This window comes from Anas acuta, chromosome 1, assembly GCF_963932015.1.
Source record: "Anas acuta chromosome 1, bAnaAcu1.1, whole genome shotgun sequence".
NCBI classification, from domain to species: domain Eukaryota; kingdom Metazoa; phylum Chordata; class Aves; order Anseriformes; family Anatidae; genus Anas; species Anas acuta.
The window spans coordinates 59,800,681-59,814,657 of NC_088979.1; the positions used below are offsets into that span (position 1 = coordinate 59,800,681).

The following is a 13,977-nucleotide window of genomic DNA, read 5'->3' on the forward strand; positions in this document are numbered from 1 at the left end:
GCTAAAATTGTAAAGACGAGAGCACTGTGGCATACAACATATGTTATGGGTGTAGATCCACTGAGCAAGGATCAGATCTTGGGACCTTTCATTCGTTCTATGTTCTTCTTCTAAATGTGTCTAAAACAATGAAGAGAACATTACCACAAAATGAATATTTTCTCAAGTCCTTATCCTGGGCTACTATAAGGGGAAAAAATGGAGACTTCCATCTTTCCAGAGATGATCTCTTTTGAAGGATTTTGCTATGCCTCTTAATTATGTCATGCAAATCATGTTTTCTTGACATCCACATCGAAATAACCATGGCAGAACGGACAACGCTAACTCCATGGAGTCAGTAGCTATTTCTTGTATGTTCAGCGGGATTTTGTTTCATCTCTGCTGTCGTGCTTTTGGCGTGTTTTCAACTGCAGCATTTTCAGGAATGTCCAAGAAATCAACAGCAAAAGGAGGGCTTTTGGCCTCTGAGGTCTGATGAGTTTGCAAGGGCTTAGCAGCACTAGTTGGGCTCACAGGAGACGATCATGTAAAACAGTTCAGCAGTATTTGTGCGTTGTATTCTGATCCCCAAGTCACTACAAAGGATAACGTACTGTAACACCAAACCAAAGAGTCAAGAAGGAGAAGTGTGGACGAACACTACTCATGTTGAAGTCTTGACGCTTACAACCATGGAGGCCCACAACCTCCTGAACATGCCCACAAATGGTTTAAAGTCATGTCTGCTTCTGCCTTCAAAGTTTCCTTTCTGTTTGGAAGTTTGATGTGCTATTTTCGACCGTGTTGCTTCTTCCAACCATTCTCAGTGACAAGTCATGAGGATATGCAGTAATTCAGAAATTAGTGAAATTTTATTCTTGGTGGGGGCGTTGGATTAAGAGGCTGGGAGAGTGTGAAACAAGTCAACGTGTAATTGTATGATAAGGCTCTCACGAGGAATTTATTGGCCAAGTTGCTATTTCTATTCCTTCCTAATCTCGTTTAGCACATTCATTCTCTGCAATCTGTCTCCATAATCTTCTGTGACAGAATGGCAGCCAATAGAAGCATGCATGTTTGGAGAGAAGAGAAAATATGCAGAGGCGTGATAAACTGATGCTAATTATCCATATTTAGGACACCGAGTGCAGAAGATCAAGGTTTACAAATAACAAACCAGAGCCAATGATGATGGCTTCCTAGTGTGGAATATATTGGAGGGGACAAGATAAGGGTTTCACATGCAGAAGAGATTTATTGGTCAAAGGGTTCACCTTCCACTTTTCCACTTTTATATAGCAGTAAATTATTTAGGCTAAATTCACCAGAACATTACTCTTTTATTTGGCAATGTGCCATGACTTGCTCTTTCTTTGTGTCCTTTCAATGCAAATCCTTGTAGTGTAACATCAGTTGATAAGAAACAAATAATTGAAGTAATAGGTAATTCCCTTTAAATTGTGCATATAGGACAGTAAGGTAATCATCTAGTGTAGAATGAGACCGGAGTATAGAGCAGATAGCTGAAAGTGAAACAATATCAATCTCAGCTATTAAATTACATTTGTACTAGAGAAAAATAACCTGCAGAAGACATGTAGGTTGAATGAGAGACAACACTAATCTGGTCAGCTTTAGACCATTTCCCTATAAACTTCTCAAATTTCTTTCTGTTTTAAAGACAGATTTCTTTTTTTTTTTTCTTGTTTTCACTTTTTTTTTTTTTTTCCCTAACTACCATTTAAATTAGGGATGAGGCATTCTCTTTTTAACAAACGTTGGCTCTGAGAAATAATAAGGGATTTTGGTTTGGCAATATCTGTGTAGTATGACTGAGGGTCAGTGGTAGTGATCTTGGTAGTCTGCAGTAATTGTATTGTAAAGTTTCCAAAATGAGAACAGTATTTGTTGGGTTTATGCTTATTTAGAAGTCCAGAAGGTATTTCTTATGGTGGTAAAATTCTTACTGTTATTTTCCATTAGCATCTTCCTGTCAGTTGGAGATAACCTGTTCTTTGAGAAATACTTTAACTACTAAATTTTATGTCAACATCACTTCTTGATTCTCTAGCTTCATTTTTCCGCTGTTGGTAATATGATGGCACTCAGCAAAACGCAGAACCCCGCTGCTGAAACGTAAAATGCATGTCTTAGAAGTGCTCCATTTAGGAAAACTCTTCAAAGTATCTTTCACTTGATATAAGGGAAGAGATTTCTTTAGTGGCTACTCATCTAACGGGGAAAAAATGCTCTTTTGTTTTTCTGCAGAATTACGCTGTATTTGTGTCTCTCTGCGATATTCCTTTACACTGGTTCACATTTTGTGTCTTGTGAGTGGGCACAAGCATCGCGGTGCCGAGGTGAGCCTGTACACAGGTTTTCTAGGAAGGTTTCTAAAAACGCTCCCATGATTTGGCTCGCAATGACCCCAAAAAATACACCGCCAGAAAAACGAAGGTGGGCGAGCAGGCAGGCTGACACTCAGGCCATGGATGATGCCATTTTGTCACCGGTGAACAGAAGCAAAGGTGCAGCCGGGTGCCTTCTGCAAAAGGCACGATGGGACGGGCATGGGGCGGGGATCCCGAACCAAAGACTATTTACTAAAATAAAGAGAATTAAACGGAGTTTGACAACAGTGGGTGTTACAGACAGAGCCAGGGTAAGATTTCACCCTGCTCGTGGGAAAAGGCAGTCTTCCTCCACTGAAAACTCCAGGAGGTTGTATTTTATTATTTATTTTTTTTAAGTACCATTTCACAGCTTCGTTTGCCATCCCCGGAGATACCAGAAATCCCTCTAATCCGGGTTTTGTTTCCGAGCCGTGCACACCGACTGCGGATACGCTGAGTTCTGCCTTCAAATGCTTGGCGGCTGAGCTTCGTGTCCGATGTCCGATGAGGCAAAGGGCTCCAGTCTAGATGTTGTCCAGCTGTTTCATTGACTAGGGACAGAACTCCCGCGATGCTCTTTCTGCCTTTTCTTAAAATGTTCCTTACACGTGTCTTCCCACGTTTTTACACCTCCATCATTCCATCCATCATTCATATTCCAGGTCCGAAGAGAGGCCCCTACATGTTAGACAGCGGGTGTGTGATATTAAAACGGCTGTGTCTAAGCTTTTGCTTCGCCATATCCAAATCTGTTGCACTTATATAAATCTTATATTTACGAAGCAGTTACTTTCCACAAGCTGGCAGACTTTTATTAAAGACCAATATCATTGTTTAATGTGTACCAGACTCAGCTCCTTGAAGGAGGCAAGCAAAAAAAGTCCTGTGGGTCAGGGTCCACGCTTTGAACAAGAAACATGAAGTTTGGCCATTTTCATGAAAATAAATTTACCTTCCAACTGTAGTGTCTTCTTCTGTTTATGCAGCATCTAAGGCTACTCTCAGGTAAATGATAAAAATAGCCATCTAAACAGGAACCCATCATAACTGAGAATGCCTGAACACATGATTCAGGTATTATGAAACACTAAAAGCACCTCTGGAAAGCATAAACACATTTATTTAGCTGACCTACCTCCAACTAACCACTGCAAGATGCAACCAAATGTGAAGATGCTACCAGTTGTTCCGAATAGCTCATTTGGATGTCATTTGCAATGAAGACATCTCATTGCTTTCCTTATCTGAAGCATCTGGATCTGTGGCATGTTTATCACGATGAGATCGTCTCACTCCTCTAGTGAGATTTGCTATGCGACTCCTTGAACTGGGAGAATGTTATTATATTCGGGAAAATCAGGCATGGCTTTTCCCTGCAGCTGCCTATTCAAGGCAAAACAATTAGGAGACTAATTCCCCTGGTCTCCTAGGGGAGGCTATTCCCATTCTCCTAGTCCAACCCAAGAGCTGGTCTGCTAAATGGACTTTTTGGGTGGAGGGTTAACAAAAACTTTCTCAGCCTTGCTGGTAAGTTAGAAACTGAGAATTTGTAACGGATGGAGTGCATTTTTTTTTTTTTTTTTGAGGGGGGGGTAGGTGGTTAGGGGAGAAGGGATCTGCTCTCGTCTTTTCATTCTTCTGGCTATTCTGCAGGACACACAAGTCATGATGGGACATCAGGGTATGGAAAAACAAGTCCCCTTTTTGAAGATGAACTGATGTCCGTGTGCCTTCCTCTTCACCTTAGAGCAGTTTGAGATACACCGCTGAAAAGTTTGTCCTTTATTTGCCTGTTTATTTCTTTGGGGAGTATTTAATCTTCCTGAGCATTTTTCTGGAATGTGAGGTTCACGTTTTTCCTCCAGGCCTCCCTGCCCTGAAACATGCAGGGTTTACCCTTGCTACAGCTGTGTACTTTAAATGGAGTTTCCCACCTAGTTTTCTTTTTCTCTTGTACTCTGCCCTTTCCAAGTAGAAAGCACAAGTGTTCAACGTGACTCCACTGTATAAGCATCTCGTTTTCATACATTTTCCTATATTCTACTACTCGGGGGGGGAGGAGGAGTAATTTAGAGGAAGGTAAGACGAGAAAGAAAAAGGTGAAAGACCTAAAACAAAGCAAAACCCCTCTCTGTCTTTTGCTGTGTACAGGCAAAACGAAGTGTGTAATTGCGGAAACCTAATCGGATCTCTTGATCGAGTTATCTCTCAAGATTTACCGAAAGGTAAAGGTTCTTGCCATGCGTGTCAGGCAGGAGGAGAAGGACCACGGCTGGGGTGTCCGCAGCCCCGAGGCACGGCAGATCACTTCCAGCCCGCACCTTTTCACACTTCGGTCTGATCTCCTGTGCCTGGAAGTTTCCTGGAGACCTGGAGGTCTCTCCTCCTGCGCTGGGATGCTTGTGTTAAAACAGTTCAGCTCGACGCCTGAAGAGCCCTCTGCCAATCCGAGTACTGAATAACTTTTTTTTTTTTTTCCCCTTTTCTTTCCAGCAGTTTTAGCAAAACAATCTTTCTATGCACTTTTTCTGCTTTTAAGTAGGAAAAAAAAAAAAAAGCTGAATTCAGTACTTCTGAAATTTGTGCGAGACAATTTTGAGTAGGAAATAAACGCCTCCCTGCTTCACCCCCCCCTCCCTCCCCGCCTCTCCCCCTCTCCGGTGGATAAATTATACTGCCCAAAATGTATGGTGTCTTTGTTCACCGCTAGTCCCTAGTTGCTATGGAGAGTTTTACGCCTTAGTAAACTATATTTCACCTCCTCCCGGTGAAAGCTATTCTGCTCCCAGATGCACACGTTGCAGCCCACGGTCCTTGCAGCCTCTCTCCCCCCCTTGCCCCCCCGTTGTTGGCTGCGCTCCCCCAGCCCGGCGCGGCCGTCCCCGGGCTGCAGCCGTGTCCCCACGCTGCTCGGGGCTCTCCGGCGGCCCTGCAGCACTCGCCCAATTGTCTGCCGACCGCCAGATGCTCTCCTGCTTCTCCCCGTTCCCATTGTCCCTTTCTGAAGGATAGCCCCGGCCGGCCGAGGGCCGCAGCTAACCGTGGCACACGTCTCCTCCCGCTCAATGAGAGGTGCCCGGAGCGAAGGCGTGAACAATGGGATTTTGCCGCGCGTGAAGCGCATTGCCCCCAAACCCGGCGTGACAGGCCGTGCTAAAGCGCTTCAATGACTTTCTTCAAACGAGACTTAGCCCAAAGCTCCTCCCTTCAGCGTATTACACCGTCCCGAAAGGAGAGGCACCCCAAGGCTTTGCAAATAGGAGGCGAGGGATTTGTCCCGCACCGGACCCTACAGCTCCCATCCCCTGCTCCCTTCGCCCAGGGCGGTGCAAAGGACGGGGTTTGCTTTCGCCCTTTTGCTCGCCTATCTCCGGACTTTGTGGCGGCACAAACGAAAGTGATGCTCAGTTCAGCCAGACCCTATTGACTCCTGGTATCCTACCCAGGCATCACCAGAGTTGCCCCGATTTTAGGCGTGAGGGCTAGGAAGGCTTCCAGGTCTTCTGCTAGCACCTCGCACCACCTCGGGTCCCCTTGCACAACCCGCCCCGACCCTATAGGAGAGCTCCTGGCTAGTCTAACTTGGGTTAGCCCATCTTCACTTCAGCGGAGTTTCCTCCAGAAGCAGCCCGGCTTTCCTTTCCATCCTTTTCATCTTTCGACTTCTGATGCCGGCCCCCGACTCGGCCATACTGCACACCCAGGGCCAGGCCAGACGGCACGGGGATGGGCGCAGAGCCGCCCTCCCCGTCGGGGCTGTGCGTGTGTCACGGCTCCTCCAGCATTTCGCAGGCTCCCTGCCGCCTTCCAAGCTCTCATCCCCCTCTAGAAGCAGCATCCCGACGCCCCCACCCTGGGGGTCCTCAGCACGGTCCAAGCCCACCCGCTTCACCTCCCCTCTTCTAGCTCCCACCCCAGGGTGTGTGCACAGGCGCAGGGTGTTGCTCGTGGGGTACCGCCGAGCCACGGGGCATCCCGTTTTTTGGGGGGCTGCGCTTTGTAGAAGAGGACGGACCAAAATGCTTGCTTGGGACTGCTTGGCACCCTCCACCCCCCCCCAAAAAAAAAAAAAAAAAGTTCGTTGCCCACATCCCCATCGGTGTGCACGGTGCGTGGGCCATGAGCATGGCACGACGGAGGCGCCCACCCGCTGGGGCCAGCCCAGCACGTCGGGGGGCGCTTCCCCGCCCCCCCCCCTCGGTTCCCCCCTGTCGGCCGTGCAGCAGATGGCCTCCGGTCCGGGGGGGCGGCTGCTCGCATGACTGGAGCCGGGCCCTGGTGTCGCTGGGAGCCCCACGAAGGAGGGTCCCGTGTGGAGTTCAAGCGCGACAGCAACACGCTTGTTTTTCAATCCCCCCCCCTCCCGCCCCGTATACCCTTATTGCCCCCCCCCCTCACCCCCATAGTTCCCCCCTTCTCCATTGCTTTGTGCCGCCGCTGAGGGACCAAGACGGCCGTGCCCTGCTCCCCGTCTCCCGCAGCTGAGCCCCCTCCCCACCGCGACCTGCTGCAGCCCCCGGCCCCCCGCCGGGACCTCCCCCCGTCCTCCCCCTGCCTCCCCCCGGGCCGTGGCGTCTCCCTTCTCCCCCTCCCCAGCCTCCCGCCCCGCGGGGGGCTCCGGGCTCGCTGGCTGCCCGGCCGGCCGCGGGCTTGCAGCGGGAGCCGTCGGTGTTCCGCTGGGTGATTGTAAATGGGTTTGACTGGCCGTTGATCTCGGGGTCAGGACTCTCCTCGCTAATCCCTCACTCTCCAAACACCGGCCCTCTTACTCCCCCCCCCCCCCCCTCCCGCTCCCTCTCTCTCCTTTGGCTCCCGTCTCCCCCTTGCATCATTCATCTGCAGCCCCTCCGACGACACCCAAAGGGGGTCCCGCTCCCCTCTTTAGCCAACCTGGGGGACCGCACTTCTAGGGGCTGCAGAGACACACGGGCAGCCCCAAAGAGCAGCCCCCCTACACACACACACAAACAGACGCTGTCCGCCCCCACGGGGCCGCCCCTCCCCGGAGCTCCTCCACGTGTTGCTGAGCGAGGGAGGGGAAGGGACAGAAAGGGGCCGGGGGAGTCTCTGTGAAAGGTGGGGGATCCCAGGAACCGGGAGAGGTTCTGGGTCCTGTCCAGAGCGCGTCCCCCGCATTTTTAATGGGGACCGGGGGTCAAACGCAGAGGCCGCTGCCAGCTCGGGCGCTTTAGCTGCGTTTTGTTGCACAGCGCTGCCCAGATTAGCCGTTTGGTTCGGGTTTTGGTGATGTGGGGTGGTTGTTTTTATTTCTTTTTTTTTTTTTTTTCCCTTCTTTAGCAGCTTACTGGTGATGCTAAAATGCTCTAACCGCGCCGAACGCCCCGGTGCCTCCGGCATCTGGCGCAGCTGGGAGGGAGGAGGAGCCGTGCCACGGGGCAGCTCGGCGGGCTCCGAGAGCCTGGGGGCTGCGGACCCCTGGGCAAGGTGCTGGAGCCGTCCCGCTTTTCAAATTCACGGGTAATTTCATGCTCCCCCCGCTGCTCCTCTGAGGCCCGGAGCCGCCCCATCGGTGCCCCCCGGGCGCGCTGCGGTGAGGCTCCGGCTGAGGGCGCGGGGGAGCGGAGCTAGAGGGAAGGGGCTTCTGCCCCGGGCCCAAAGAGCCCTCCACGGAAAAAGGAGGGAGATGGAGAAAGGGAAAAAAAAAACAAAAAAACAAACAAAAAAAAAAAAAAATAAAAGAGAGAAGCGTTGGGAAGGGAGCTGTGGAGTTCAGGCCAAGTTTGCGTTTTGGCTCGAAGTTTGGAGCGGATCAGACCTGTTATCACTCCGTGCCGCCTGGCCTCCTGGCTCCTCCGCCTCCCCCTCCCAGGGGAGAGGCAAAGCCGGGCCCGGGGGCGGAGCGCGGCCCGGCCGCGGGGGGCCCTGACCCCAAGCCCCCCACGCTTCAGGCAGCCTGACTCGGCCGAGAGGACACCTCCGCCCTCGGCCCTCCGCCTCAGTCCCTGGATTCCCCTTCATTTTACCGAAAACGAGATTTAATTTTTTTTTTTTTTTTTTTTTTTTGCTTCTTTCGCATAGGTGATTTTAATAGCTCTGTCAATCACGTTATAGGGGGAACATTTCATACAATTTTAGACCTAAAGTACTTAAATCATAAATTGTTCAAACCTATTCTTAGTTTCGCATATTCAATTATTCTCTTATATATAACCTGCACAACAAAAAGCCCCGAGACTGAGTTATTTTACCGTACCGAAAGCCAATTCCTCTGCCTGGCAAAGTAGCTCTAACTTTGTTTGTACACCCAGTTCTGGAGTTTAACTCGAACTGAACTACAACGCCAAGCCAATAAACCACGAACAGAAATAAATTGGATAGGGATTTTTTTTTTTTTTTTAACATTCGCAAAGGGAATTGCATTTCTTTGAAAGGCAGGCTGAGAATATTCCAAGTTTACTTGAGTACAGCCGAGGCTGGGGCTGTTTAATCCCCTTGTGTTGAAAGTGCAGGTATTCCTATTATCCAGGCATAACGCCATAGAGCCGCTAAACTGTGGGAAGAGGGAGGAAGGCTCGTTAAAGGAGCTCATTTAGAGACCAGTACTATGTCTCTTCTAAGAGATTTCTGTAGTATTCCTGCTTGGACTGTACAAAGGCTGATTTCCTTTTCTCCCTTGACCGCCCCACTACTCTTACTACTCCAGTAGCGTTCAGCCATCCAGCATCAGCTCGCTGTGGGTTTTCCCTTCCGCTTTGTCAGTAAATGCGAATTTCAAAAGCTGTGACCCTTAAAGAAAAGGCACGTAACAGGGTTGCATCAGATGTATGTGCGTCTGCATGTGCACGGGCACACACACACACACTCACACACACTCACTTCGGTCTTGATGCTATCGCTAGTGCGTTCAGCTGTGTACGAGGACGTATACACAGGGCAGATAGCGCGTTACAACCACCAGTTCAACAGGTACCCAGCTTGTTCTGCGCGGTGCAAGGTACGCCTGTTAATATTTTAAATGACACATCGGCTCACGCTTGGCTGTAGGAAACCAGCACCACAGAGGCTTTCTCACAGGGTCCTGCTTTGTGTGCGCGCTATTTGACACCGAGCGCTTCCAAAGTGTCTGGACCTGCACACACCTCGCTATAAGAAAGCCTCAGATAGTTATAGGGGAAAAATAAAAGGGGGGGAGGAGGGAGGGGGGATATTACCTAGTTAGAAATCAGTGGACATCTAAGAAATTTTTGCATTCACTTTAGCGAATGAGTGGCTTAAACAAAATTATCCAAATGACTCCGAAGAGTTACACATGTTAGTCGTCTTGTCAGCATTATAGTTAAAGTGCAATCTTTGATATGGACCGAAACAACTCCTTTTCACCCAACTAACATTTCCCCGCTCCCGGATGAACGAAGTTCTCTTGGCCGTCACGAAAAGACGGCTCGAACAGCCCGAGAGGCTGGCGCGACCGAGGTTTCCACCCTGGATGATACAAGTATATATATATTTTTTTCCTTTTGGTTAAGCACATTATGACCAATTTCGAAAATTTATTTGCTACAGAGCGATTTTGAAACGCAACGCGTAGTGCTGTTAGCGCTGTTAGACGAAGTTTACAGCAAACTTTCAATGCCAGAACACCGAAAGGTACCGATAAACAACCTGAAGGAGGGTGTGTGTGTGAAAAATAATAAAATCAATCCAAACCCCAAATTAAACAGAGTTCAAAGCGCCGAGCAACATTTGGCGACCACAAGCGCGCATCCCTGAGCCCTCCGGCACCCGGCTGCCAGCCCCCGGGGCCGTGCGCGGAGCTCGGCGCTGCCTCTGCGCGGCTGCGGAGGGTCGGCGGAGCTCGTCCCCTTCCTGGCCTGGGGCTGACCCTTTTTTCTCCGTGCTGGCCTGGGCTGGACACCGGGACTACCGCAGGGGAGCGGCCGCGGGAGCCCCAGCACCCCGCGGGCCCCCCGGTGCGGGGCGCAGCGGAGCGGGGCGGCGGGAGAGCCCCGTTCCCCCCGGCCGGGGAGCCCGGTGCGGTACACAAAAGGAGGTCGGAGATGCAATTTGGCCTGCCTCAGAGCCGGCGCTCAAACAGCCCCGGACATCCCCGATCAGCCCTCCTGGTTTGTACCGAGCGTCAGCCACCGCCGGTCGCCGAGGGGTTGCGCTTCGCTCCGCTTTCCGCTCCGCTTTCCGCTCCGCTTTATAGCATCCTCCTCGTTTGCTAGGTTCACTTGCCGTGTGGTCGGGTACACCGTGGTAAACATTGCTACGCTTTCGCCTTTTTTTTTTCTTAAAAAAATAAAATAACAGGTGACTTTTTCCGCTTTGAAATTTATTTAACTCAAAATTGAACGCATCCTTAGGATTTCTGTTTAGCAGAAAGGCTTTTTAGTAAACTATATACACAATCTGAATTCCCTCGTAACGCCTAAATAAAAATTATTTCACAATGCATTTACAAGAAATGAAACAAACAAACAAAAAAAGAAACAATAAAACCAAAGAGAAAACAAACAAAAAATATTCAGATACAATAAAGTTTACAAAACCCAGAAAAAAAATAAAACATTGCAGCTTCAAAAAGGAAAAAAAAAGTTTTATAAATAAACAAACGGAACAGAACAAAACAAAAACGCGAGAACATCTACAAAAACTTTTAAGTGTTGTTTTGGATTTGCTTTAGTACATGAGTAATAAATGAGAACTGTTTCCTCATCAGCTTCGACTTAATTAGGCAGGAAAAAGCCTTCGCAAGAAGCGATCCGTGAATGAAACCGTAGCGGTTCTGCGCGGTATAAAAGTTGGCATCGCCTAGAACTTTGTGTGGCTATTATTGATATATTTTTTTTTGTCTTTTCGTCGCCGTGTTTTCTCTCTCTCCCTCTCTCTCTCTCTCTCTCTCTTTCTCTCCTCTTTTGCAAATAAACGCTCTATGTCTCTTGGGTGAATGATAAATACTGTACAAAAAGTCTCGATAAAACACAGAAGTTCAGTCTAAAACTAGTTTCATAAACTAGTCCTCCTAAAAAAAAAAAAAAAAAAAAAAGGTAAGTAAAGCAACCGTTACCTTTTTTCTCTCTCGTTATTATTATTATTATTTATTATTATTATTACAAGAACATCAAAACATTTCTTTTCTGTACAAAAAGAAAGAAAAGGAAAAAAAAAAAGGAAGAAAAAAAAAAAAAAAGAAAGGCGGGAGGGGGAGGGCGGGAAGAAAAGGGAATAAAAGGCAAAAATAAGAGGGGGGGATCGGGGCTGGAGAGCCGAGGGGCCGGGGCGAGGCGGGCGGCCGGGGGGCGAGCGGGCAGCGGCGGCGGCGGCGGGGCGCAGTCCCGCGGGGCGGCCCCGTGCCGGGGCCGGTGCCGGTGCCCACCTCCGCCGCTCCCGTTGCCGGGGCCGGTGCCGAGGCCGGTGCCGGGGCCGGCTCAGATGTGCGTCAAGGGGACGGTGCCGTTGACCCCCGTGCTGGCGCTCTGGTAGTGCTGGGGCAGGGAGTGGAGCCGGCTCTGGGCGGCGGCGGCCGCCGGATCGCCGCCTTCCCCGGCCGGTAAGTACATACTGATCATCTCCCGCAGGTCCCCGGGGCACGGGGCCCGCGAGTGCGAGGTGACGGGCGGGCTCACGCTGGGCTCCGACTTCACCAGCGAGCCCAGCGCGCCCAGCGCCCCCGAGGAGGCGGCCGCCGCCGCCGCCGCCGCCGCCGCCGCCGCCGCCGAGTTCTGGTGGGGCTGGGAGCCGTAGGGCAGGGCGCCGTAGCCCGAGGGCGAGGCGCTCATGTAGCCCTGCGAGTTGGAGATGGGGCTGTACTGCAGCGCGCCCATGTCGTAGCGGTGCATGGGCTGCGGGTTGTGCGGGTGGTGCGGGTGGTGCGGGTGCGGGTGGTGCGGGTGCCCCCCGCCGCCCGGGTGCTGGCCGTAGGCGAGCTGCGCCTCCTGCATCATCGCCGCCGCCGCCGCCGCCGCCGCCACCGAGCCCGGGTAGGCGCCGTTGGCCCAGCCGTTCATGTGCGCGTAGCCGCCGCCGGCCGTGCCGCCGGGGCTCTCCAGGCGCTGCCCGACGCCGCCGGGGCTGACGCCGACGCCCATGCCCACGCCGACGCCCGCCGGGCCGCCCCCGGCCGAGCCGGCGCCCAGCAGCCCCCCGGCCAGCGAGTACTTGTCCTTCTTGAGCAGCGTCTTGGTCTTCCTCCGGGGCCGGTATTTATAATCCGGGTGCTCCTTCATGTGCAGCGCCCGCAGCCGCTTCGCCTCGTCGATGAAGGGCCGCTTCTCGGCCTCCGACATCACCTTCCACTCGGCGCCCAGGCGCTTGCTGATCTCCGAGTTGTGCATCTTGGGGTTCTCCTGGGCCATCTTCCGCCGCTGGCCCCGCGACCACACCATGAAGGCGTTCATGGGGCGCTTCACCCGGTCCTGGCCGCCTTTGCTGCCCCCGCCGCCGCCGCCGCCGCCGCCGCCGCCTCCTCCCGCTCCGCTCTGCCCCGAGAGGCTGCCGGGGGCCTGGGCTCCGCCGGGGGAGTGCAAGTCCGTCTCCATCATCATGCTGTACATTCACGAAGCTTTGTCACTTTCCTCCGGCGCCGGGCGCGGAAAGCGGATCGGACATAGAGGAGCCGAGGCGAACGGGAGCCAGGCGAAGGCGAAGGCGGAGAGGAAAGCGGGAGGGAGGCAGCGCGGGCTCGGCCCCGCCGCCGGGCACCTTGCCCCTCTCGCAGCCCCCTCGGGGGGACCGGGCTCGGAGCTGCTCGCACAGGTGCTCGGCAAAACTTGCTGCAGCACTTGGCCGCCGGGGAGGGAGGGAGGGAGGGAAGGAAGGAGCGGAGCGTGCCGAGCGCCCGGCGGCTCTCCTCCTGCTTCGCTCGCTCGCTCAGCTCTCCCGGCACACACGCGCACACCCCTCCTCTCTCCTCTCCGCCGCTCTTGTTCTTAACAGATCTATCTTTTTTTTTTTTTTTTTTTTTTTTTTGTTCTTCGCTAACTTCGAGGGAGAGGAGGGCGGGAGGGAGGGAGGGAGGGAGCGCGCTGTGTGACTTGCATCCGCTGATCGCAGGTGAAACGGGGAGCGGAAGGGAGAAGGCGAAACCCCACCGCCACGCCAAGAAAAAAAAAAAAAAAAAAAAAAAAGTATTTAAACGTTAACTAAAAAAAAAAAAAAAAAAAAAAAGCGGGAGGAGGAACGGGGGAGGAGGGGAGGGGGGGTGGGGAAGCCAGCCCGGCAGCGTCGAGCCCCGCCGCAATTTGCTGGCGGTGGTCTCCCTCCCGCGGCCCGGGCGGGACGGGACGGGGCCGGCCGGGGAGGGGAGGGGAAGGGAAGGGAAGGGAGGGGTCGGCCGGGGAGGGAGGGGCGGGGAGGGGCGTGGCTAAAGCCGACCCCGCCTTCCCGCGCTCGGCGGCGACCAATGGGGGCGCGCCGAAGGGCGGTGATTTGCATAACGCGCGCGCTGAGCAGTGACGTCCGGCGGGGCGCGCCGGAGCCGCGCGGGAAAAGGGGGCGGGCGGCGGGGTCACGGCGAGGACCCGCCCCCGCGGTCCCCTCCCCACCCCATTGGGACCCCCCGGGGGACCCCCCATACCCCCGTCCCCTGTCACTCCTCCCCCCCCCAAAGCGGGGCGACCCCCGCCGCAGGCCGTGCCCG

The 13,977-nt window shown here is 52.8% G+C and overlaps 1 protein-coding gene across 1 annotated transcript; it reads right to left on the reverse strand.

Moving 5' to 3' along the window:
- Nucleotides 1-8,728: 8,728 nt before the first annotated feature.
- Nucleotides 8,729-13,283, reverse strand: SOX1 (SRY-box transcription factor 1). Its single transcript, XM_068678351.1, has one exon. The coding sequence runs from the start codon at nt 12,890-12,892 to the stop codon at nt 11,768-11,770; it is 1,125 nt and encodes a 374-aa protein (XP_068534452.1). The 5' UTR covers nt 12,893-13,283; the 3' UTR covers nt 8,729-11,767.
- Between the last annotated feature and the right edge of the window lie 694 nt (nt 13,284-13,977).

Excerpts from the sequence above, each read along its gene's own strand:
- SOX1 (XM_068678351.1), bottom strand. The coding sequence starts at position 12,892 with ATGTACAGCATGATGATGGAGACGGACTTGCACTCCCCCGGCGGAGCC.